This window comes from Agelaius phoeniceus, chromosome 1 (assembly GCF_051311805.1).
Source record: "Agelaius phoeniceus isolate bAgePho1 chromosome 1, bAgePho1.hap1, whole genome shotgun sequence".
Lineage (NCBI taxonomy): Eukaryota > Metazoa > Chordata > Aves > Passeriformes > Icteridae > Agelaius > Agelaius phoeniceus.
Window position 1 is genome coordinate 30,133,029 of NC_135265.1, and position 23,253 is coordinate 30,156,281.

Here is a 23,253-nt window from a genome sequence, read left to right on the forward strand (position 1 = left end):
TGGATCTCACAGCCTCTAGCTAATGTAATCACACTGCCCCACTGAATACAGCCCAAAAATCTTTTGGTTTGTTTTCCCTTTACCAGAGGTGTTTTAAAATAACTAGCTGCCAGTTAAATTGTGAATTCCCATTGTCCTTGTTTATCCATCTGCTTGTAATTTTGCTGGTTTTGGTTCAAGATGATTTTTAACTAATTTGAAATCATTAATTTGATCATTGCTTACCACCCAGAAAGAAATGGCCAAAATCCAGGATTCTGCCTTTGCAAGACTTTTCAAGAACTTGGATCCAGCTCAAATACAAATGATTACTTTTCAAATTTCTCTTGAGTCAGATATTATAAAAAATTGCATTAGAAAGAATTACAGAGAGGGTGTACCTTAAAGAAGTTTCTCCTTTGGCTTAAATTGTTATTTTAACAACTACAAAACTGAGAAAAGCATCACTTTCACTAATAGCTGTACTGGCTCATCAGGTCTCAGACCAGGTATTCCAGGGAAAAGCTCATGTTTAACTGGTACTTTCTGGGCTTCATTGCAAGAACCTGCGACCTGGTGGGAATTCCTGACCCAACCAGCTTCTAGTCCCATGGAAGGCTTGGTCTGAACCAAACACTTTCAGGCTCTTTGCTCCCAGGCACTGTGGACAAAAAGCAGAACCAAGGGCTAGGAGGGTTCCCAGACAGCTAGGAGTAAGCTCTGATGCACAAACCTGAGAAGCCAGTGACTTTTCCACCTTGACTTTCTGCTGCTCAGATTTTGAGAAATGCAAGACCTTTGGCGTTCCGTGTTCTGGAGTCAATGAACCAGCTTTCTTCAATGAGTAGTCTGGGACAGATCATTCCATTAGACTATTTCTGATATAAATTAGTGAATAGACATAAGGTAGAAAAGAAAGCAGTGAGTGGAGCTTTTATTAACTAATCACTAGGATTAATTAGTGGTATGTGAAAAAGTTGAACTCCTAAAACCAGATGAAGGTTGGCCAGTTTGGCAGTGGGAGATAGCAGGGGAGGGGGCTTAAATGTTTTCATCCAGACCTCAGATTAGATTTAGAATATGGCAGGGTGAATTTAAGGAAATCATACTTGCAAAATGACACTGTTTAAGTAATATAAAGCTATTTAAGTAACATAAAGATCTCTCCAATAGTTTCACATGAAGATCCTATCTTTATCAATTATGTACAAAAAGAGGGTTTAGCAAATAGCTAGTAGAAATGGTACAAGACCATTAGGACAAATGCTGAAAAAAGATATTCACTCATTATCTAAATCATGGTGACAGCATAATAACTACCAAGGAGGTGAATGAACTAGATTTCAGAGCCACCATTCAAACCATCAGAACCATTTAACCCGTTCTGAAGTTTCTGTAAGTTCACTTAGAGGTTTTCAATATTTTCTTGTTTTCTTCCTGCCTTTCTGTGTCCCCATTTGTGCACAGCCTTCCCCTCCGTTCCCCTTAAGCTAAAATCTCCCAGGAGTGCATTTTCCTTGTAGTGGCCACAGCACAGCATGGCAGCAATGTGGCTGCTGCCACGGGAGGCTGGGGTCGCACCACGTGTGCTAACAGGGTCTGCAGTACCTCCTGCTAACCAAACCTGTGGGGAAGACAGGGGCAAAGAGTCATCTGGAAGTGTGCATGAAAAATACAGAGCCAGCTTAAACAGAAAGGATTCCTTCTTTGAAACTTTATCAGCTGAGCAAGGCACCTTGTCCTAAGTGACTTTTCCTCGTTGTAAGACAGTAGACCTGAAAATCAAAGTTTGTCTGCACAAGAACATTGTCTTTGAGGCTAATCATCTCACCTACCTTGTGAACTGCTCTGCTACCCTTTAAAGACCTGGAAAGTGTTCCCACTGGCTTAGGTGGGGTTTTGGATTGAGTCCCTCATATAGGTACAGTAGAAAGCCCCTAATCAAGCAAATAAAGCTTTGTGAAGTCAAACTGTCCTATGCTTTGCAGTTCTGCTAGAATGTATTTAATATAATTGAAATATTTGTCATTTTATAAATGAATAGAAAGGAAAGTAGAGGAAGACATAGTGTTGTGTATGATAAATATGCTTTTTTAGCACATGTTGGGGTACAGAAGCAGAGCTCTTCAGAGCCATGCAGCTGTCCACTACTGTACCTGGCATACTGCTTTCTAGATCTCATAAAACTTTAAAAAAGACTCCATAATAGAGTACTGTGCCATACCACACCACACACCTCTTCATTTTGCAAACACTATGACAGAGTTAGGAACTAGTGAGAGGAAAAAAAAAACCTACTACTGGGGGAAGATGTTTGCCAACTTTGTCTCCTCAGTGTTCAGTACTGTTTTTAAATGCCTCAGCAAGTTGTTCTTAGGTGAAAGATAACAGTCTGCCAAGTCTTGAGAGTAAACATTTTGTGTAGGTCCACCCACAATGCATTCAAATAAGAAACTGGAGCTTATTCAGTGTAACTCAGGGTTAACCATCTCATTTTCAACATAGTTCACTCTTCATGGCCTTTCAGATCCTTCTCTTCATGTTTGCTCTCAGCCTCCTGAAGCTTCCTGCCTGCTCTTTCATGTTTGACATCTGGCTTCATCAGACTTAGGTTATCAGTATATTTGCGAACACGTCTGATGAAGGCCTTTTATTACTTACCTGCAGTCTGGTTTTAAACATTAACACCTAAATATTGACAGGTTCTATTCTTGTTCCCCAAACTGCATATTGTTTACATGTGTTTCTCCTAGGCCTATGGAGATTAAAATGCAAACAAATATATATATGCATATATTTCCATCCTGACACATTTTATATCTAGATTATAGATTTTATTTATAGATAAATATAAGAACATATGATATATATATATATATAATATAGGCAACCTTTGAGCAACTTTTTTTTCCATGAAGATTTGGCTCTAAAGCTGAGTATTTCTGAATTATAACAGCACCTATTGATCTCTCTGTAAACAACATTAGAACAGGCTTCTGTTGGCAGTAGAGCAGCACAGAGTTTCAGAGCACCATGTACTGGAGGGCCCTTTCCATGTGCAGTTGGTAAAGTTAGTGGCTGTACCAGGAGGAAGAAGATAGTATAAAAAATGAGAATAAAAGCTTGGTCTCGGATATTATAGAGCAGGGGAGGAAAAAAAGAAAGGGTGTAGGTAGTATATTTCTAGAAAACAGAAGAGGGATATAAGAGATTTCTGGTCTCCTGTGGAAATCAAGATTGATGACATTTTTTCAGATCAAAGACCAGAAAAAAGTAATCCAAAGTAGGAAAGAGGCCTTCCACTGCAAAAGCACACGTGAAGCTCATGATATTACGGCACTGGAGATGCTGGATTTGAGGCTGACAATAGCAGCCTATGAAGGGAAGAGAAGCTCTGTAGCTGGTGTAGCAGAAGGGAGCCTGTCCAGCAGGCTGAGGCTGAGATTCAGGAAAGGAGTCTGACCAGGACTCCAGAAGTCCTTGACCATTCTGAGAAGTGTGTGCAGTGGGAAGTGCTGGCAATGGGCTCCCAGTTCTGCCCCTGCCTGAAGCTGCTTTGGTTTCTACCCCTGAACTGCACATAGATCACTAAAAGATAGAAATCTCTACCGTGTGACAAGACAACCAAAACAATGCATGAGACTTTACCTTAAGAATTGTCTTTATGGTAACTTGCTTGGAGATTACCACAGGTTGTACCTGCGACTTAAATCCTCTTCCACCTCAGAAAATAAGAGTGCAATGTTTTGTCTGGTAACTACTGAGCTGTATAGTTTCTTGGTCTCCGTTCCTCAAGAGAAATCTGGTAAAGTACCTTGGACAATTTGTCAAAACTTCTGCTCTTGTTATCTCTAAGGAATTGGCCAACATTTAAGGAGTTTGGATTGCTCCAAAGAGGAGAAATTGGTCAGAAATCAATACTTCTCTCAAACTGTTTTGTATATTTATAAGGAATGGATTGAACCTTTTTTCCTGAGAAGAAAGCCCACAGCTATTCACTGTATCAATGCCCTTCCAAGTTACCTCCCCACAAGGACTCTCCTGAGACTTTTCAGGATTGTGCAACAAGCTGTTTGTTGTTATCTGCTCCTTCTCTTTCTACACTATGAAAAGGAATATATTGCAGAGGAATCACAAGTAACAGCAGCCAGGTTAATAGAAGAATCAAATTAACACAGTCATGCCAGACCTGTGTTGCAGGTGAGCTAGTAAGCTTTGCAGAAGGCAGTGCTTATGAGTGCAAGCCCAGAACAATGCACAGGAAGGTGATTTTTGGGGGGGATAATGTTTACAATGTTCAAAAGCAGCACCTTATAAAGTATGGCTGGACCACTAGGATATTGTGGGGGATATCTAGGCATGTTTTTTTCCTGCTTCCATTTACTTTTCTCATTTATGCAACTATTGCATTAAATGATACCCTTTTTGGGCTTTCACACAGACAGCTGAGATTCCTCAGTTGCTTTCAATATGTCCTTGTATCAGCGTGGAGACCAGTGGCACTCCATGAACAATTTGTTTACTTGATTCCAGGTGGCCAAAACTGGAGCTTCCCTGGGCTGTCCGTGACTGAAGGTACAAGGAAGAGTTGCAATTTCAACAGCTGTTTTCTCTTTCTATGAGTAGCATACAGAAAGAGATAGTTAAACCACATGCTGCTTTACATTTCTATCTGGAGCAAGCTCCTGATCTTCAATGTGGACACTATGGATTTTAGTTGGAGTACCTGCAAACCAAAATTAGTTGTGTTAGTTTCTTATGCAACACCTAGCTAAATCTTTTAAAACAGCTGGATTGTCACAGTCTTCCATAGAAACAGCCAATGAACTATTATGGGGAAGGGTCACATTTTAAGGAAAGGTGAGGGCAGAGGCAGCAGCAATTCTTGGTAGTGTGCTGCTGTCAAGAAGTGTAATTGCACTATCTCACTGTCAAGGCTATGGGTAAATCGAGACTCAGAACTTGTGTGTCTCAGCAAAATGGGAGCAGCTCTCCCTGGCTATTACACATTGCTTGCTGTCACCTCTGATGGATGTTTATCAAGTACTTGGGGATCTTTGCATGCAAAATGTTACATATGAGCCAATGAAAATTAAATTTTATTGTGTGCTCGTTTAGGCAAAATGTTAACAGTAACTAGTGGAAAACTTCAATCTCTGTCTCAAATAGATGAGAATTGGAAAGAGCTGACTGGATAAAATATGTGAAATCTGAAAAAAGTCTGTCTGAAAAGTGTGATGTGCTCACAGATAGAGAAAGGGACTCTGTCATATATTAGCACTTGTATTTAATCTAATGAGAAAGATCAAGAATACAGCAAGCTGATACAGCTAGAATATTGTCTAAGTATATTGCACTGATAGCAGTCAGCACTTAAGTTGGATAAAGTATGTAAGAAGATCTGGTATGTACAGGATATTCAAACATCTTACAAGTAAGTGGTCTTTAAACAATTTTGACATTGAGCAAAGGGGTCCAATCAACTTGGAGCTATGAATCTTCTCTGAGCTGGGGTGAGGCACTTCCTAACTACACCTCTAGCACTAGTGCCTAAAATAAGTGGATGCAACCAACAGTGCAAAAGAATAAAGAGATTGATGACAACTGAGAATAGCACTGACTGGCCCTGGCTGAAACACTGGAGCTGTAAATCAGCTCGTGTGCAGGTGCAATTCTGAACGTGCCTTTGTGCATGTGCCTGTGCTTTCAGTGTCTGCCAGACAGAGATCACAGGCAGCTATTGCAGCTCCCTCAAACCCTGCCTGCCTCTGGCAGTTGTTGAGGAGCTGGTAATTGTTTCCCCAAACTACATACCAGGTGCAGCTCCCTTGGCTCTAGGTTGTCATTCACAAAACTGCTCTGGACCCACTTGGGAAGGGCCCACACCTCCTGCACACACCATTCTAAAGAAAGAGGGCAAGTGAGAGCCAGAGAATAAGTACTTTGGTATGGAACAGATATTTCTCTTCAGCCTTTGCTGATTCTATCCTGAGCCATTAATATGTGACTGAATGACATTATTTTTAAGATAATGAATTACCACAAATGTAATTTTTAAAAATTCTGTGTAGGATTTGCCAAACAATATACTTTCTTCTTGTAAACTTTAAGTTTTAATACAGCTTAAGTTTGATGGAGGTACCTGTGAGTCTGGGTCTGACTGACTACATCAGAGGGCAGAGACTTTAGGCTGTCCTTCCTTAGCTGGAAACCCACGACCTGAACCTTGGTGCATGCCAGGAGGCCGCCCTTTCCCCGGCACATGCACATCCTCCTCATCGTATCATAAAGAGCTAAATAAGCCCATCCACCTTTATAATATCATAAAGTGCTTTGCATTCGCTAAACCCACCGACCACCCTTTATCACTTTATCACATTGTGTGCTTCATCACACAGAGCACCTCAGTCACAGCCGCCAGGGTTAAGCTGCCAAGGGAAGGCGCTCGGTGGCTGCGGAGCCGCGCTCAGCGCCGGGCTCGGAGCGCCCCGGGAGCCCCGGGATTCGCGGCCGCTGCCGCCGCTCCCATTCCTGGTGTTCGACTCCCCCTGCAGGGCGAGTCCCGCCGCTCCCGCTCCGCTTCGGGGCTGGCCCCGACCCCTGCAGCCCCCAGCCCACCCCGCACCGCCGCGGGCATCGCGGGCTGCCCGCTGAAACGCTGTACGTCTATCGCAGGAGCAGCCGTAACCTCATCATCCCTTACTTTCTCTCCTCTTGCTCATTATTTTAGGGTTTCAGCCCATTTCTTTGTGGCTCTCAGGTGCTTCCAGAGATGCTGTTTTCTACATCCCTCCCTTTCTGGTACAGCCCCCTGCTCCTGCACTGCTGCCTCCAACACACCTCTACATCATCTCTCTCACCACCACTCTGTGGCAAAGCTGAGGGGCACAGATTATTTTTTTTTTGTCCCTCCGTGAAGTCTGACATTTGAATATCTTCAACCTATAGAAAGGCTAGAAAATGGCATTTTCTTTTTTATTTTGTTGTGAGTAGTGAGAGAAAAAAGAAATTTTGAAACATTTATTTGAGTATTTTCAATCAAAGTAAAACAGTTTGGCATCCAAGTGCAGCTTGCTCCAAATGCTTTGCTTTGTTTGGGTTTTTTTGTATTAAACTGCATTTCCCTATAATAGTGTATTGCCCCATGGGAGGAATATTCTGCTGTTTAATGCCACATCTTGCCAATGGAGTAGTCTTCCTGGTTGAACACCTTTCACAAACACTCCAGAGTTGTCCAACTTCCTCCCTGTGCATGCAGCTTGCTTCAGAGCCAAAGGAGAGGAAGAAGAAGAAGAAGAAGAAGAAGAAGAAGAAGAAGAAGAAGAAGAAGAAGAAGAAGAAGAAGAAGAAGAAGAAGAAGAAGAAGAAGAAGAAGAAGAAAGAAGAAAGAAGAAAGAAGAAGGAGAAGGAGAAGATGGTTGTCCCTCTGGCACTTGGCCGAGGACAGCTGCAAGATGGGGACGAGAGCCTGATCTGCTCTCCTCTGAAGCCAGAATAGAAATACAGAAATGCTAGGCCATGACTTTGGTGAACTCATTGAAGCCTGTGGGTTTTAAATGAGCTAAAACCCCTGATTTATTCCAGTTTGGTTCCAAAGATCACTTCAACTTTGTAGACAACATGTTTTCTTCCCAAAATTCATTTATTCTTAAGTGTTGTCTCCTCCTCATCCTACAAAATGTCAGCTTTAGCCCCAAGCAGAGAGCAGTCAGCAGTGAGGAGGGTTTGGGGATGTTGGGATGTTTCCTGCTGACAGTCCCTGGCGGGGGGGAACATGGTCCTGAGCTCAGCCACCATCCCCAGCCCTGTTAGGATGGGAAGGGGCTGAACTGGGAGCCAGACTGGGCTGGGGGTGCAGGGCACCTGCAGCAAAGTCTGCTCAGGGATCAAGAAGAAGGCTCTACCTGGAAATGAATGCCAAAGAGCTGCCTGTCCCCAGCCCTCTCCTCAGGTCCCCCAGCCCGCCCCACCTCTGTGGTGGCACAGCCTGGGCTGGCAGGGTTACACACACCTGTGTGGCCAGCCCTGCTCCCCTAGGGCCACACACACGAGTTGAAAGTCCAGTCCTCAATTAAATGCTTTAAAAAAACACCAGTTCTTAACAGCATAGTGTCAAATGTCTGTCCAAGAAGGATTTCAGCTCAATTCATGTTGCTCATCAACAGAGATGAGCATTTGTAAATCTACTCCACAACATCAAATGAGTCAAATGAGAAACATGGCTGAATAAATTCAATACACTGACAAATTCTGTAGTCCAAGGTCCTTGCCTGTATTTCAGGTACATGAGTAATACCACCTATTATCTCTAGAGCCACTGAAAAATGAATGCAGGCAAAACAAGGTTTCCATTGTTCAGCTGGTTAATCAAGGGCTCCCTAATACACAGAGTTGTTTTCAGCACTTGAGTATCATCTCAGCAGTAATAAATTTTACAAGACAGCTCCTTCAAGCATTTATGGTTTTCAATTTGCAAAATACTTCATAAATATGAATTCACTGTAAGAAATGCTGCTGTGAAGTAGCCATTGTTCATATTGCATAGAGGGAGAGGCTGAAGCATAGTGAAGTTTACCAACCTGCCAGCTCTCATTTTCCCTGAGCAGGACGAGTGCCCAGGAAACCAGATTCCTTGGTCCTTATTGAAACATGGGACCATGTGCACCATTCTCACTTTCTTCTTTAATGGGGAAAAAAGAGGGCAGCAAGACAGTGGGGGCCTAAGGGTTCTCTGTGACCTGGCATTGGCCTCACCGTTGTGGGGCTTTGTGTTTCCTGAAGCAGTGCCTGGGTTCTTGGCCTTACAGCAAGAACCTTACAGCATCTGTGCCCAGCCTCACTCCTTGGATTGTTAATTTAGGCTGTGGAATTCCTTGGAGAGCTGTTATAAAAGTGGCTGGCACATTAATGTCTCAGTGAAGATCAGGAGCCCAAAGCAATGCATTCAGTGTAGAGCAATACATTTGTTTCTTCAGAGATACTTTAGTTAGACAAGTGTCTGAGTTCAAATTTTGTTTCTACTAATGAACACAGCAGTGACAGTGAGAGCCGTAGCCCAGAGACCTTGCAGGAGTTATCCTTTTTTCAATTATATATATAAAATATACCTGTTTGAACCTGTTCTATATATAGTGGAAGCCCATGCCAGAATCAGTAACCAGCAGTCACCCTTGAAAATGTCATTGCTATGAAAAATAAGATGTCTTTGATGTTTTAAATAGCAGATCACCTTCTCAGCATTTCTGACTTTTGCATCTTTTAATTCCTTTAATCATTATTAGTATTATTACTGCTATTGTTATTGTTATTCATTCTTTCACCTAATTATATCATACTTATTCTTTCCTCCCCAGGAGTCCTGTTCTAGATATTCAGGACTGACCTTTGGCACTGTAGAAACTATTTCTTCTTTCATCCAATGACATTTTTATGCACATTTCTCTTCAAATATAAGTAGAAGGGCTATGGTGCACTATTTCACAATTTCATATGTCCAAAAGTCAGACATGTCTTTGAAATTAGTTGAATGTAATGGAGGTGCAATCAATTTAAATAAGACACTTTTTTTCACCTGCTTTTATAACTGTTTTGGGTAGGATGAATCACTTCAGATAATTCTATGCAAAAATATGATCAACACTTTCTGAAAGCGATGCTAAAAAAAGTCACATGTAATGATGAGACTCACAGTAGCTTTTAAGTAGTTTATACAGTCATCTGTACATAACTTCTACCTGACAGCAAATATGCATGAAACTCCAGATCTGAGATGGATGGCCTGCATGTAGAGCAAGGATCTCACATAGGAGGGCACCTCTGTTTATTTCTGTGCTCTCAGCTCTTGCTGTGTAAGAGGCACCTCTGTGAAAGCACAGGATCATCTGCATTTCTGTAATGCTTGTAAAATATGAGTGGATAATAAGTCACAACCTAGCCTACAGGCAAGCCAAAAAAAATTTGCAACAGTGTTTACAGTTTTACAGTTTTCCTTAACCCTAGGTACTGAATTCTTGCAACCAGGAAAAACAGACTTTGCATAGACACAAAATAGAGTTTTAACTGCAGAGGGCATGAAAGAGCTACTGAAGAGCAGAGTGCTTTACTTCCAAGGCATTATTACCTGCAACATAATTTTAGTCAAGTTTATTTTTTTTCCACACTAAATATCTATAATATGGCATTTTTGTTTCTAAAGATCCTCTGAGGATCCATCTGAATCCTTTCTTGCAGAAAAATACAAACCTAATAAAGAACATAAATTATTAGACTCATTCTAAAGGATATTTCTTTATGATAATCATGAACTAGAAATCATTCTATTATCCTCACTGAATCTAGTGGATCTCTCTTCTTACTGAGATTTCTTTCCCATTTTACTTCACACTCAAAACAGGGGTTTTTTTAATTTGCATACAAGATTGGTAATGTAGGCTGTGCTTACATTCACCTGTTCCCCACTTACTGCCATCATGCCCAGCCATTCATTAATGCTCATTTGAGTCATAAACCACATCTATCACAGTGCAGTACAGATAATATTTTCTAGGTTTTTTCTGATGTTTCTAAGGTTTTTATCAAATCTGGCTTAAGATTTATAAAAATAAAAATTAAAAAAAAAAAAGAAAAGACCTGAGATTTTCACTAAAGTACAAAATAGAATTCAAATAAACCACTTGAATATTCATAATTTGAACACAGAATTGTTCAAATACCCATTTCATCTGTAATTTAGGGCTTTCCGGAAAGCTGAAACAAATCTTACTCAGTGTGTGTTTTGAGAGGAATGAAAAAGGTCTGCAAAAACAACTACCAAAAATTCAGCCTGAGGCAGATACCTGTTGGCAGGAGCTATCCCAGACAATAAAAATGCTTTGCCATCCTCCACCCACACACCCTGATTAGCATAAATCCCCATTTTTCCATTAGCCCACATGCCAAGGGAGTTTTCCAGCCTCCTCTTGAAGGTAGTTGCATCTTTGTTTTTCACTTTGTAGCCGACACCATGCCCAGAGTTTTTTCATCCCATCTCAACACCTTAGGTTATCACTGCTGGGAGGGAATCTGAGAAGATGGAGAGAAAAATACTGGCCCTTCCTCTGCCATCAGCAGGATTTGTTGACAGTTAACTTGGGGAAGATTTTGGATAAAATATTGATGGACACCAGCAGAGGGTGCATTGCTGCCGCTGTAATGACCATTCTTATACTGTAAGTAAACCATAAGTAACCATGGTGCTGCAAAGCTTTGGACAAATCCTGCACATTCCAAGGCTGTGGAGCTGCCTACACAAAGGTGCACAATTGGTAGCAGGATTAAAGACCAAAGTCAGTGAAGCCAGTTGCTTTAAAGATTAAGTAAAAACCAACCAACCAAGGAGAAGTAATGTGTATTTTCTGCTGTGCACTCAAGGCATTTTGCAGCTTTTCTTGAAATATCCATCATAAAAGTACTTCTTTGATCTGCTGTAAGCAGCCACTCCCATAAGGGGTGAGAGGCACCTCATTTCCTTCCTTCCTTTTCTTATCCTGACCTACCAGTCTGGAATGCAGTTCACCTCTGAGCATTTTCAGATTTATCATTTTCAGAGAGGTTTGCATGTCACAACACACAACCAGGCTTACTTTGCTGCTCACAAAGACTGCACTGACAGCCAAAGAGAGGAGCCACATCCAGCAGCACCTGACCCTCCTGCATTTCACCCATGGATACATGCCCTTGTCTGCCGAAGGGGCACGACAGTGTTAAAGTAACACATTCTCATCTTGCCCTCAACACAGGCAGGAGCTGCAACTGCAAAGTTAAGAAAACACTGCCCTGAAGTTGAGTCACCATTTAGGCAAATCTATGATTCTACTTCTGCAGCCCTACATGCCTCCAGCACATCCCTTTGCAGCAGGAATCACAATGAACCTTTTCCCACAAAGGCATCCCACCTGGTGACTCTGGTGAGAGCTTTTTGAGGGTTAATTTGCAGACAGGTAACAGTTTTTCAGCTTCCTTGTCTGAATTTCTACACAGCAGCACAGCCCTAAATGCTAGCATACAGGAGAGAAGGACAAAATACAGTGTCCAAAAGAGGCCAAGTCTTTTTCTAGTCCTGCACAAAATCATCCTTTTAGGCTTATTGTGCTGTCATTGGATTCAGAGTGAGTACTCAAAGAGAGACTTTAAATTCTGAACTGCCCTTCAAAAGTGTCCTTACAACCCCACGTACCACAGGCCTGTGGCTGCTTAAGCTGGAGTCACAACTAAATTCCAAAACATAGTGGGCATTAATGAAGACCATAATGTTCCCTACCAAATGGCAAGGGAGTTGAGCACAGCATAAATACACACTTAGAACTGCAGCACAATAAAAATAATGATGATGATGATAATAATAAGCCCCTAGCATAACCAGCACGGTTATGTGTGAGTTAGCTGAAGATGGCTGGAGGGAGGAGATGCTGTGCATTCCTGAGTGCACTGCAAGGAAATTTCAGTCCCTCTGACTTCAGTGGGGCTTCAGTGAGGCCACGTCTCTGCTGTGGAAAGGAGCTGCTGAACACAGCGTCGTGGGGTTCCTTGCTTTTTGTCTCTGAGCAACTCCTGGCAAAACCACTGGTTACTAAGTGAAAACACACTTTTTCCAGTCACCAGGATTGTAAGCCACACCTGGATTTGGCTTTTTTTTCTTTCACTTTTTGTCGTTGCTGCCATTCTGATAGATTTGCAAATCTGGCTCCCTGACTAGGCGCTGACTTTACAAACCCTGGTTTGGCTACTGAAGCAGGGGAAGGGGGGTCTGGCCTTGGGGCGGATTATCCCCCCTCCGTGGGATGGCTCTGCTTGCAGCCTGGCTCGGGCTAACAGGCAGCTCTCAGTGTCAGCCCAGCAGCTGCCATGCAGGAGGTCTGGCCCCTGGGGCAGCTGCTGCTCATCTGCCGGCAGCTGGCAGCGGAAGTGACATCTGTTTTCAGTCCCAGCTGTGAGCGGCTCCGAGGTGCCAAAGCCCAAATGCCTCAGTTCTCGATCCAGGAGCAAGGAAGGGTTTCTGATGCCAGACCACGGCCTGGCTCGCAAGGGAAGGGAGGGGGGGATCGTCCCTTTCAACCATGGTGGGCTGGGAGGAATGGAAAAAGAGTGACAAATACGGAGAGAAAGAATAAGCAGCAGAAGTAGGGGAAAGGATGGGAAAACAGCACAGGAGAAAACAGGAACAGCTGAAATGAAAAATAAATATGAAATTTGAAGTGACCAGTCTGAGGCACAAAAACAAAGGAGGCAGAGTAATGAAAGAGATGCAGAAGTAACAACAAACAACGACCCGAGAGAGAGAGTTATCTAAAATGGCTGCTGTAGAGAGAAATGCCTTGTTGAGCTGCCATCTGAAGAGCTACTGAACCTGGAGAGCATTCCTGTCTGCAGCCCTTAGCCCATTGTGCTATTCAAGGGGTCTCCCCTGCAGGTTTTGCCATCTGGTGGAGCTCTGGGATATTCTCTCTTGCCTCCTTCTTCTCTACGCTATTTAAATTCACATCACTTTTTTCTTGTCCAAGTCTCTTGCACTCTCATTTATCTTGGTAACTGGGTTATATAATTCAGTGTTGTGGCATTTTAACTGAATTATAATTTTAGTTTCTGAGACAGGAATAGGTGCAGGATGAAGGACAAGATCCATTTCAATCTAAATATTGAAAATATACTTTAATTAACCTTAAAATAAATGTATTAAGAAATGCCACTTTGCTCCCCAGGTTTGTGTTTGCAAGAGAAGTGACTTTATCACAAAAAGTATCTTCACAGTTGGGACGGTTTCCTCAGGACAGGTGCTGAAATTGTGTTTTTTAGATCTCTAAGCTAATTGAGTATTCCTGGAAGAAATAATGAAGGAGAATGAATATTTAACAAGTGCTTTACAGCCCTGTCAATCAAAATCAAGCTACACTGGGAAAAAATGCAGTGTCAGTGACTGCTTCTTTTCCTTGGTGCTTGCCAGAAGCACAAGAAAGACTGAATTCTGGTAAACAATTGGGCTGGGAAATGGGCTGAGGGAGAGAGATGTCATAAAAAATTACCAGTCTGAAGCTGAAAGTGCGGGCACTGTGGCACACAGATTTGAACCCATTTTCACCCTGCCTTTAGTGTCTCACTGTAGGCACTCAGAGCAGGGCATTAGTCATCAAACTGTGTGCCTTTACAAATTATTCAAAATCAGGTGCAAATTGAATTGAGTTGGGCAGGAATAATCTTGCTGCAAACTCTGGCCTCCAGGAACACTGTTAGCATCAGCTTATTCTTGAACTCCCAAACCTCCCTCAACAGCAATGAAGGGATTGTCTGCACATTGGGGGATGGTTGATAAGATGAACTACAATTTTTCAGATCAAAGTTATGGATAAAGAGGAAGGAGATACAAAATAAAAAGAACACTTTTGCAGGTCTCAAAGTGAATGTGCTCATCTTCAGAAACAAAAGCCAATCAAAAAGCAGTGAGGAGTGGCAAGTGTCTGAGGCAGGGAGAACAGAGCAACCAAAGTATGACCCTTCTCTGGTGGAATGACCTACAGACAGGAGAAGTTGCTGTATCTTCAGAAATTGCCAAGTGATTGGAAACTTTATGTCTTTGGAAGCTTCTCTTTGGATGGCACATAGAACAGCACTGTGGAGATGATGAGATTTTGGTGTCACATAGAAATACAAATCTGAATACACCAAGGGCTCCATGAGATCCAAAACATTTTTGTTCTGCAGCCTACATTAATTATTAAGATGAGCTCCATCAAAATTGACTCTATTATGCCATTTATTGCAATAGGCAACATCTCACTTTCTCTTTGCTTTTGGGTATAGTTTTGGGGTGTTGGGGTTTTTGTTAATAATGCAATAATGCCACCATCTTCCATCCTTTTCATTTATTTCTTCTTCAGAGGACCATCAAGCCTTTTTTTTTTCAAGCTAGTTTGTCTGAAAAGCTAAAAAAAAGACTGAATAGAAAATCTTCTACCTAACTGACTGAAGACAAAGTAATTGAAAACTGACTGAAGACAAAGACAAAGATTTCAGATTTTGCATGAAATGGGTTAGTTTCAGTATACAAATCTAATTCACTCAACTTTGCATTTTTGAAAAGCAAAAACTTTGCACTTTTGAAAAGCATTTCTTGGGCCACATTTTGCATTCTTTTTTCTGATGAACACTACCCAAGGAATACTAATTAGAGTGCTTAAGGAGTAAGGTAAGCAAGGCTGGCAGAGTCTGAGCTTCTATTTACTTTCTGTTATCTCTGTCCAAATGTTCAAAGCAATATGGGTGGTGACTGATTCACTAGTTAAATTCAAAACAGCATGTGTGTACAAAAGGCTGCCAAGTTTCTCATGTATACTGCTATTTGTGAGAAGCTATGCACAGACAAAAAACAATCAGCCAGTTTCTTAATTTCATTTTATATCTTTATTCCCATTGTAAGTACTAACAATCACCCCAAAACCATTTAAATTTGGTTTGGATACACAATAGCATTAATCACAGCCTAGTTTCTTTTTTTTTTTACTGCAGTTTTAATATTTTGTGATCTGTTTTAGTAGTTCTGTTGTTGGTGTATTTGCTTCCAGCAAAATGGACTTCTCAGTGTTTGTAGATTATTTTAAAAGATTGCTAAAGATTAAAAAGCCATAATGCAATGATTAACAGTACATTAATAAAGCTTATTATCCTCCATTTAGGATTAGTACTAAGTATATTGGATGACCCAAAACTTACTTTTTCTTGTGCATTGTCTGTTCTCTTTTCAAAAATAAATCCATAAACAACTAAACAACTATATTATATTTTTTTTATTACAGCACTTCATTGCGGTATCATTTTATATTGGATTGAAATCTTTTTAGGAGAATGAGGTAAATAAAACAACCCTAAAAAATAAAAGCTCTGTTTAAGCAAATGATGTTGCACACAAACCAATGTTAATGCAGTATCACAGTGTATAAATTAGAGTGGATAGAAAACATGAAGGGTTTTATAAATTCACCTTCTTATTATTTGTGGAAAACACATCACAGATTGCATTTTTGTCTTCAAGCAAACAAGAATAACAAAATACAGTCAAAGAGACATCTTTCATCATGTCTTTTAAAAGCCTGTGGGACAAATTCCTTCATCAAATTTATTAATGTAAAAGCACATTCAGAAAACTTATTTGTGAGAGCTGCCCTGTTAAATTATGAATACCAGTAATAAATTCTTTAGTTCTTCATTTATTTGTGTGCTCTGCATATGAACAGACATGAATATATGTATGAATAAAATATGCCTATTGTATAGCCATACACAGAGCTAATATGAATGCTTATGTTGTACAATGTCAGAAAAGGACAAATTATTAATCAAAGCAGAGAGAAGAAAGAAGCAAAGAAGAAAGCAGATGATGCACAAGAACTTTGTTAGTTATCTTTGCATGACTTGTGTGTGGAAGAAAATGTATGCCTTGGATATAGAACCATCAGCTGACAACTCTTGATTTTATTTTGGAATGAAGGAAGTTTGGGACCAAGATCAGCTTCTAAAAGGGATTTAAACTAGATATATAAATAGTCATGTGAAGGGAAAGGGACCAAGCAGGGAGCTTGTTATCCTAAGTTTTTTCTGAGCACCAGAGGGAGTAGAACATGGTGGGAGTAAGGGGAGGGATGCTGTTTTTAGAGGGAAACTTGCTGAACTGACAGTGATAGACTGAATCAGTGACTCACTGGACACTTCTGGTGGGGATAAATTGCAGGAGAGATAAAATCCTGGGTCTGTTGCATAGGGAAAGACACATGTTTTCAGGGACACTGCTTGTATTGCTCTTAGTGGTTGTGATACCTGGAGACACTCCACATAATAACCATTCACCATTTCACCTTCCTGTCCCAATGGTCTGCACTTGACTATCACTGCAGAGTATCTTTGAGTTCATAATGCTTGCTCTCCCTGCTGCTATTTACTACATACCTCTGCTAACTAGCAAGAGATGAGAATTGTATTCTTATGCATGAATTAACAGACTCTTTGTATTTCAGTGGAGCTACAGGAGCTCTGAATGATGGCACATGGGCACTGGAAGAAGTGCAGCACCATGGAGGCTACAGCCAGAGCACACTGCATCTGGAAAACTGGGGCTTAGCACCTCCTTGTACCCATGTGTATCTTTTCTCTGATTTGAGGTTACCTTCATTGCACAGAGAACAGGTACCTGACCTTTCCAATACTTCCTGCAATATGCATTTCTGTTTATGGCAGGAAAGCCACACTCTGTAAGGAACTCTACATTCACTAAGAGGTATTACAGCAGCAATTTTAAAATAATTTCACATAAAGTTGAGCTGTGCTTTATCTGAAATAAAACTTAATTCATGCAGTCCTAGAGTACAACACACACATATACTTAAAGACCATTTTGCATGAATGCTTTGGTGTCCTCTGTGCACCTTTAAAATTATCAGTACCTTGAAAAACATTTCAGTATCATTCCTCACAGTATATACCCAGTGTATCTCAGAATTATTTGTATTTCCTTTTACACTTTGTACATAATATTAGGCTTGTATTTTAAATATCAAAAATATGCTATTAAATGATCTTAATAATAAATGCCATAAATCCAGAGTTTTCAACAAAGAATAAAATTACTTAAGACCTTTGGTGAACAGATGATGAAAACTAACATTTCCAAAAGCTACACATGATTTATGGTCTTATGCTACCAACAGCTGGCCAATAAGCTCTGGGTTTCTGTCCTTTATCAATGCCATGATAACAGCAGCAGCAGAATTTACTGTCTCCTGAAGCAGCAAAGGGTCCTGGAACAAAAAGAAAAGGAAAAATGAGGGAGTGGGGAAAACAATGTATTCACAAAAGTGGAAAAAGTAAATATTTAAAATCAATTTTCAATTACGCCAAATTACCATATGATTGCTGAAGAAGCAAAGTTCTTTATTAGAAGAAGAACTTCTAAAACTTTTTATTTTAAGGAAGCGTAATTTCATGGTAATAACCGTTTTCTCCAATCTCCTTGATGCAAAACTGCTAGAATTCCCTCTACTGAGAGACCACCAAAAAACTTGATTCTGTCACTGGCTTCCTAACTGAATTTTAAAATCTAAAAGGCAGTAAAATTTTTGGAGTTGAAAACATGGAAAAAAAGACAGGATTTAATCGACTGGCAGAGTTAAAGACCTGCAACTTTAGGCACCTACTGAGTCCCATCTGTAGTCTACCAACTACTTGAATTCACAAAGGCATTTAAGCACTGGGATTTCAATGGTTTAGGCTGATTTTTGTATCAAATAACTTCCAAAACTAGTTTGGTTTTGATAGGCAAGTATAGAAATCAACGCAGGAAACAGCAAAAAAATGAGACATTGATTCTATTTTGCCAATTGAGCACTCCAGCTCATATTTGAAAGATTCTTTTGTCTAATTACCAAGTTTTCTTAATTGTATGGACTATAAAAGGTTGGCCTCTTGCTACCAGTAAGATTTCCATTTGTGCACTGGGAAAATAGCAATAGGTGTAGTCAGGCATGGAGACATCCCTGGAGTGAGAAATAGGAGAGAACAATTTCTGTGAAGCAACAGAGAAAAAGAAAGGTCTACAAATCTCTAGAGGTAGGGGGAATCTACAAAGAGAAATCAAGAGCTGTTCTACATAGCCATGATGGATAAACCAATAGGTTTTATCCATCCATTTATTCCATTTATTCCATGATGGAAGCAATAGATAAGGACTAGTATACAATGGAAGAGATTATTGGATACCTCAAGGAAACTCATCAGGAGAGTCCTTAACATAAGACTCACATCCATGTAAAATGTGATACAGATAGATCTTCCTGCCTTGGGTAGGAGGATGGAGCAGTTTGATTCCACATCTTTTCACCTCTTTTTCTAAGATGCTGCACACAGGAAGAATTTGTAGAGAACACTTAAGAAATTTGGACTAACGGACAAAGAAGAAACAATTTCCACAATTTATACAAAAACACAGTATCAAAACTTGATCTTTAATAAATAAGGCAACTGCTTAAGGGACCTGCCTATTCAGCTAGCAGAGAGGGGAACTGGAGACTAAGAAGTTGCAGTTGAAGAAGAAAAAGCTGAATGGGAAAAGGTGTCCCTGGAACATTCTGAGTGAGGAAACAGGTCCAGTGGAGAGCCACAAAAAATGATGAGAGGGCTGGAGCACCTCCCATTCTATGAAGAAGAGCTAAAAGGGTTGGGGTTGTTCTGCTTGGAGAAGGGATGGCCCTGGGGTGACCTTATTGCAGCCTTTCAGCACTTAAAGAGGGCCTACAAGAAAGATGGGGTCAGACCTTTTAGTAGGGTCTGTAGTGACAGGACAAGGGGCACGGTTTAAACTAAAATAGAGTCAATACACACTAGATATAGAGAAGAAAGTTTTTATGATGGGCAGGTAAAACAATAGAACAGTTTTCTTAGAGAGGTGGTGGATGCCCCATCCCTTGAGACATTCAAGGTCAGGTTGGTCAGGGCTCTGAGCCACCTGATCTACTTGAAGATGTCCCTGCTTACTGCAGGGGGGTTTGAATAGGCAACTAACCTTTCAAGGACCCTTCCAAACCAAACTATTCTATGATTCTATGATAATGCTCTTACTATCGTTTTTACTTATGTAAATGAAATTAAACATGCCAGAGAGGTAACTGGATTGAATTAGAAATAGCTAGTTTATAACTGATTTTTTTATCATTTCTGAAAAAATTATTTTTGTATTTGCCTAGAATTTTGTCCTAAATATCAAATAAGTAAATTACAATTTGTAACCTCGCAAAAGATTACACTCCTCACAAATTCATGTTATGTATTCCAATCTGCAGTAAAATTATTTATTAGAATTCTAAAAAAAACTGTGGTAGAATAAAAGCGTTCATGATGTTTGCCTTGCTCAAGTGACGCCTTTTCAGTTAACCAAGGAGTGCAGAAGTCTGCTGAAGAGATCCTGCTCCTTCAGAACCTTTTGTCATGGGCCAAGGGTGCAAAGGCAAACTCGGAATTCACTGCTCTGGTTCAGCAGGGCACTCAGTCCCTCATTTCCCATGGGTATGCAGTGCTGGATAAAGCACAAGGAGAGCGGAAGACATGTGCACACCCACTCAGATGGCAAATGCTGCAGCTGCTTTCAAAATCCAGCAACACAGCTCTTGCTATTCAGCAATGCCAAAGCTCCTTGTGCCCTTCATCACTTTTTGTTCGGTTTATCTCAAGAAGCACTTCACAATTACAGACACTGTCTTCCAAATGGGCTTCCAGCCATATCTGAAGTTGGCTAGAAGTGTATAGTATTTTTTTTTCCATTTCACAAAAAGAAATAAAATACACCTGGCCCAGAATGCTCTTAATGTTTCTCCCAATAAATCTTTCCACATCCTCTGTTGGTTACTGGATTCAGTACACATTCCTTTGCAGTAATAAATTATTCAAGTCTCTGAACATAAAAGGAAGCAAGAGAAAGAAATTTAACTTTCACAGGAGAGATTGAAAGTGACACCCTAAGATTCCTTTGGACTGAAAAAAGCCTTTTCTAAAGCTAAATCTAAGGCTTTAGTGCTAATTTCCATGTTCTTAAGGAAAGACATGCAAAGAATTATGAGTAATATTTGGAAGGCAGGCAATGTGGCAGAATAATGTGTACAGAAACCTGCATATAGAAGTTGTCTAAAAAACACTGAAACTGATTGCTGAATTGAAATTGGTTCAAAACCAGAAACATAGTAAGTAAGCAGCACAGATTAGAACTGCAAGCTTTACAGCTACTTCACTTCTAATAATCCGATTATTAATACCATCATTATAACTCTTCAGGAAACCTACTGGCCCCTGTGTAGGAATGGTCACTCTATGTCTGTTTTTTGGAAATAACCATAAGTGTTTTTCTTTAAAGGAATATATGTAATCTCATTTACGAAAACTATGCAAAAAAATGTAATAGAAAATATATTCTTATTTTAAATACAGTTCCAGTTGATGGTTTAACTACCTCATGAAGTACATACTGAGGATTTCAATAAGGCAGTCCTCTAAAGTATTTATCATAGGGGTTATTAATTTCAGATTTGTGCTAATGGTCCTTCCCAGTAACATTATCACATTCTGATCTCAGGGTCACCCATTCACTGAAGAATGTCCAGCACCTGGGCCCAGGAGCCAGCCTCTGAGTGCAGGAGAAATCATTGTCACAGAAATCAAGGATGTGCTGACTTCAACTTGCTTTACTCTCACAGCCACAGTTTCACTGGAAGGAGGTAGTAAATAACACAATGAACTGGACTCCTCCAGGAATTTCAATTTGTCTATCCTGTATCTTTCTGAGAATCAAGACTCACTCTTATGATAAGAATCATTATCGTAGTATCTCATGGTCACTGCCTGGGCATAACTTAAAACTTTTGTTGATCATTTCTAGTCATTATCACAACTACCCACCCCCAACAAAAAAAAAACCCAAACAAAAAAACCCCAAAAAAACAAAAAACAAAAAACCAACCAACCAACCAAACAAACAAACCAAACAAACAAAAAATCAGAAAATAACTTTTTAGCAAAAATTTTAGCTACTGAAAGGTAACACATTGTTCAATGACTGATGAAACAGCTAAACTATATTTTAGGTATTTCTTGTTTCAAAATCCTGCTATGACTCTTTATTTTAGGCCATCACTCTGCCTGTAAGCAGTTATTTTCAACATAATTTGAACACCAGAAGCTGTTCTAAAGAAAACTAAAAAGAAATAAAATAACAGGACTCAACAACAACCCAGGAAAGGAAAAAAATCCTGTGGGTTTTTATTAATTTAAAGTTAAACAAACAAGTGAACACTAAAGTCCTCTGACTATACCTTTAAAACACTCATGCTTTTGACACTGCAATGTTATTTCTGGCAACAACGCTGATTACAGCTGATAGTGCCTACAGGGAAGCTTCAATAAGGATGCCAGGACAAATTTAATCTACCACACCTAACTCCATTGCACATACAGGCCTCCAAATTTCTTTTATATTCAATGGCACAGCACTAAATCTTTCAAAAATCTCCTTATTAGTTGCAGGAAGTCAAATAATCAAGCAGAACCACGTCCTCACATGTTTAATTGCCTGATGTGTTTGTCTGTATTGTAACCAGGATAAAAGCCAGGATGTCAGAGCAGGAGGATCAATACAAATCCTCGTCTCCTGCAGCCCCGAGAGCTCTCGCCCGTTCCTGCCCACCCACTGCTCAGCACGGCCAGTCCAGGCACAGAACAGCCTCCAGCACGCCAGGCAGTGACTGCACAGCCCTGCACACACTGCACTGAGCTAACAGGAGCAGTTCTTTCCCTCATTAAAGAAATCCTTAAAAAAGACTGTGACCTTTGAAGACTTGGAGGCAGTAGTGACTTTAATGGATTAATAACTGAAGTTCCACATGATCAACTGGTGTGCCACAAGCTCCCCTCAAACCATTGTGACAGTCACTGTCTATTCATTTCATCCAGTTGATTTAAATGATTCTCCTGTAAAAGGAAAAACCACCCCCCAAACATTTCTTGGCTATTAATAAATAGAAATTTTTATTGTTTGAACGGATTATTAACTACATTTATAAGCTAAAACCAAAACTTTTACCACTTTATATTTATGTACTTTGGAAAAGAAAGTATTCAGAAACACTGCCAATGTTATAAACCATAAATCCACATAACAGCACTTTGATTCCAAAATAAAATATCTACTTTGTCTGTTATTAAATAGTAAAAATATTCCAATGTAACCATATTGTGTGATGGCTGTAACTCATACTCAGAATTTATTTGATGTAGAGTTTCTGACTGTAGGGGTTCTCTGGTCTGCACATTAAGACTGGGAATGGCTACAGGGACAGAGTTAAAGTTGTATTTGGAATATGTAATCTGATATTTTACAAATGTGCATTTATTTAAAAAACTGTGAGGATATCTGAATACTTACTGACATTTCCTTTACAATTCATTTCCTTGCTTCAATCTGTTTAGGATTTAGTTTTTTCCCCAACTGAAACTTCACATATAGGCATTTCAATTTACATATGTACTAGCTCAGTTTAAGAATAGTTTGAAAAACACACCTACCCTTTTCAGCTCAAAAAAGGGGGCCTCTGCAGTATCACCTCTGTCTTGTACTGCTGAAAGAATAAAACTGCTGTGTTCCATTATTTGCACTCTGTCTTGCTCTAATATTATTTGACATTCCATTAAATAAAGTTTTTTAAAATTAATAAA

At 40.1% G+C, this 23,253-nt stretch overlaps 1 protein-coding gene across 3 annotated transcripts in view; it reads right to left on the reverse strand.

Annotated features, from left to right (window-relative positions):
- Positions 1 to 23,253, reverse strand: part of CRPPA (CDP-L-ribitol pyrophosphorylase A) — a 257,787-nt gene that overhangs the window by 137,558 nt on the left and 96,976 nt on the right. Inside the window, exon 10 of one of the 3 annotated variants that reach the window (XM_054635357.2) lies at positions 16,731 to 17,798. The exons of the other annotated variants lie outside the window; for them this stretch is intronic. Within the exon in view, the coding sequence (XP_054491332.2) occupies positions 17,694 to 17,798 (105 nt within the window). The 3' untranslated portion in view covers positions 16,731 to 17,693. Of the gene's footprint in view, positions 1 to 16,730; positions 17,799 to 23,253 lie in introns of those variants that run through there. 3 annotated transcript variants of the gene reach the window in all.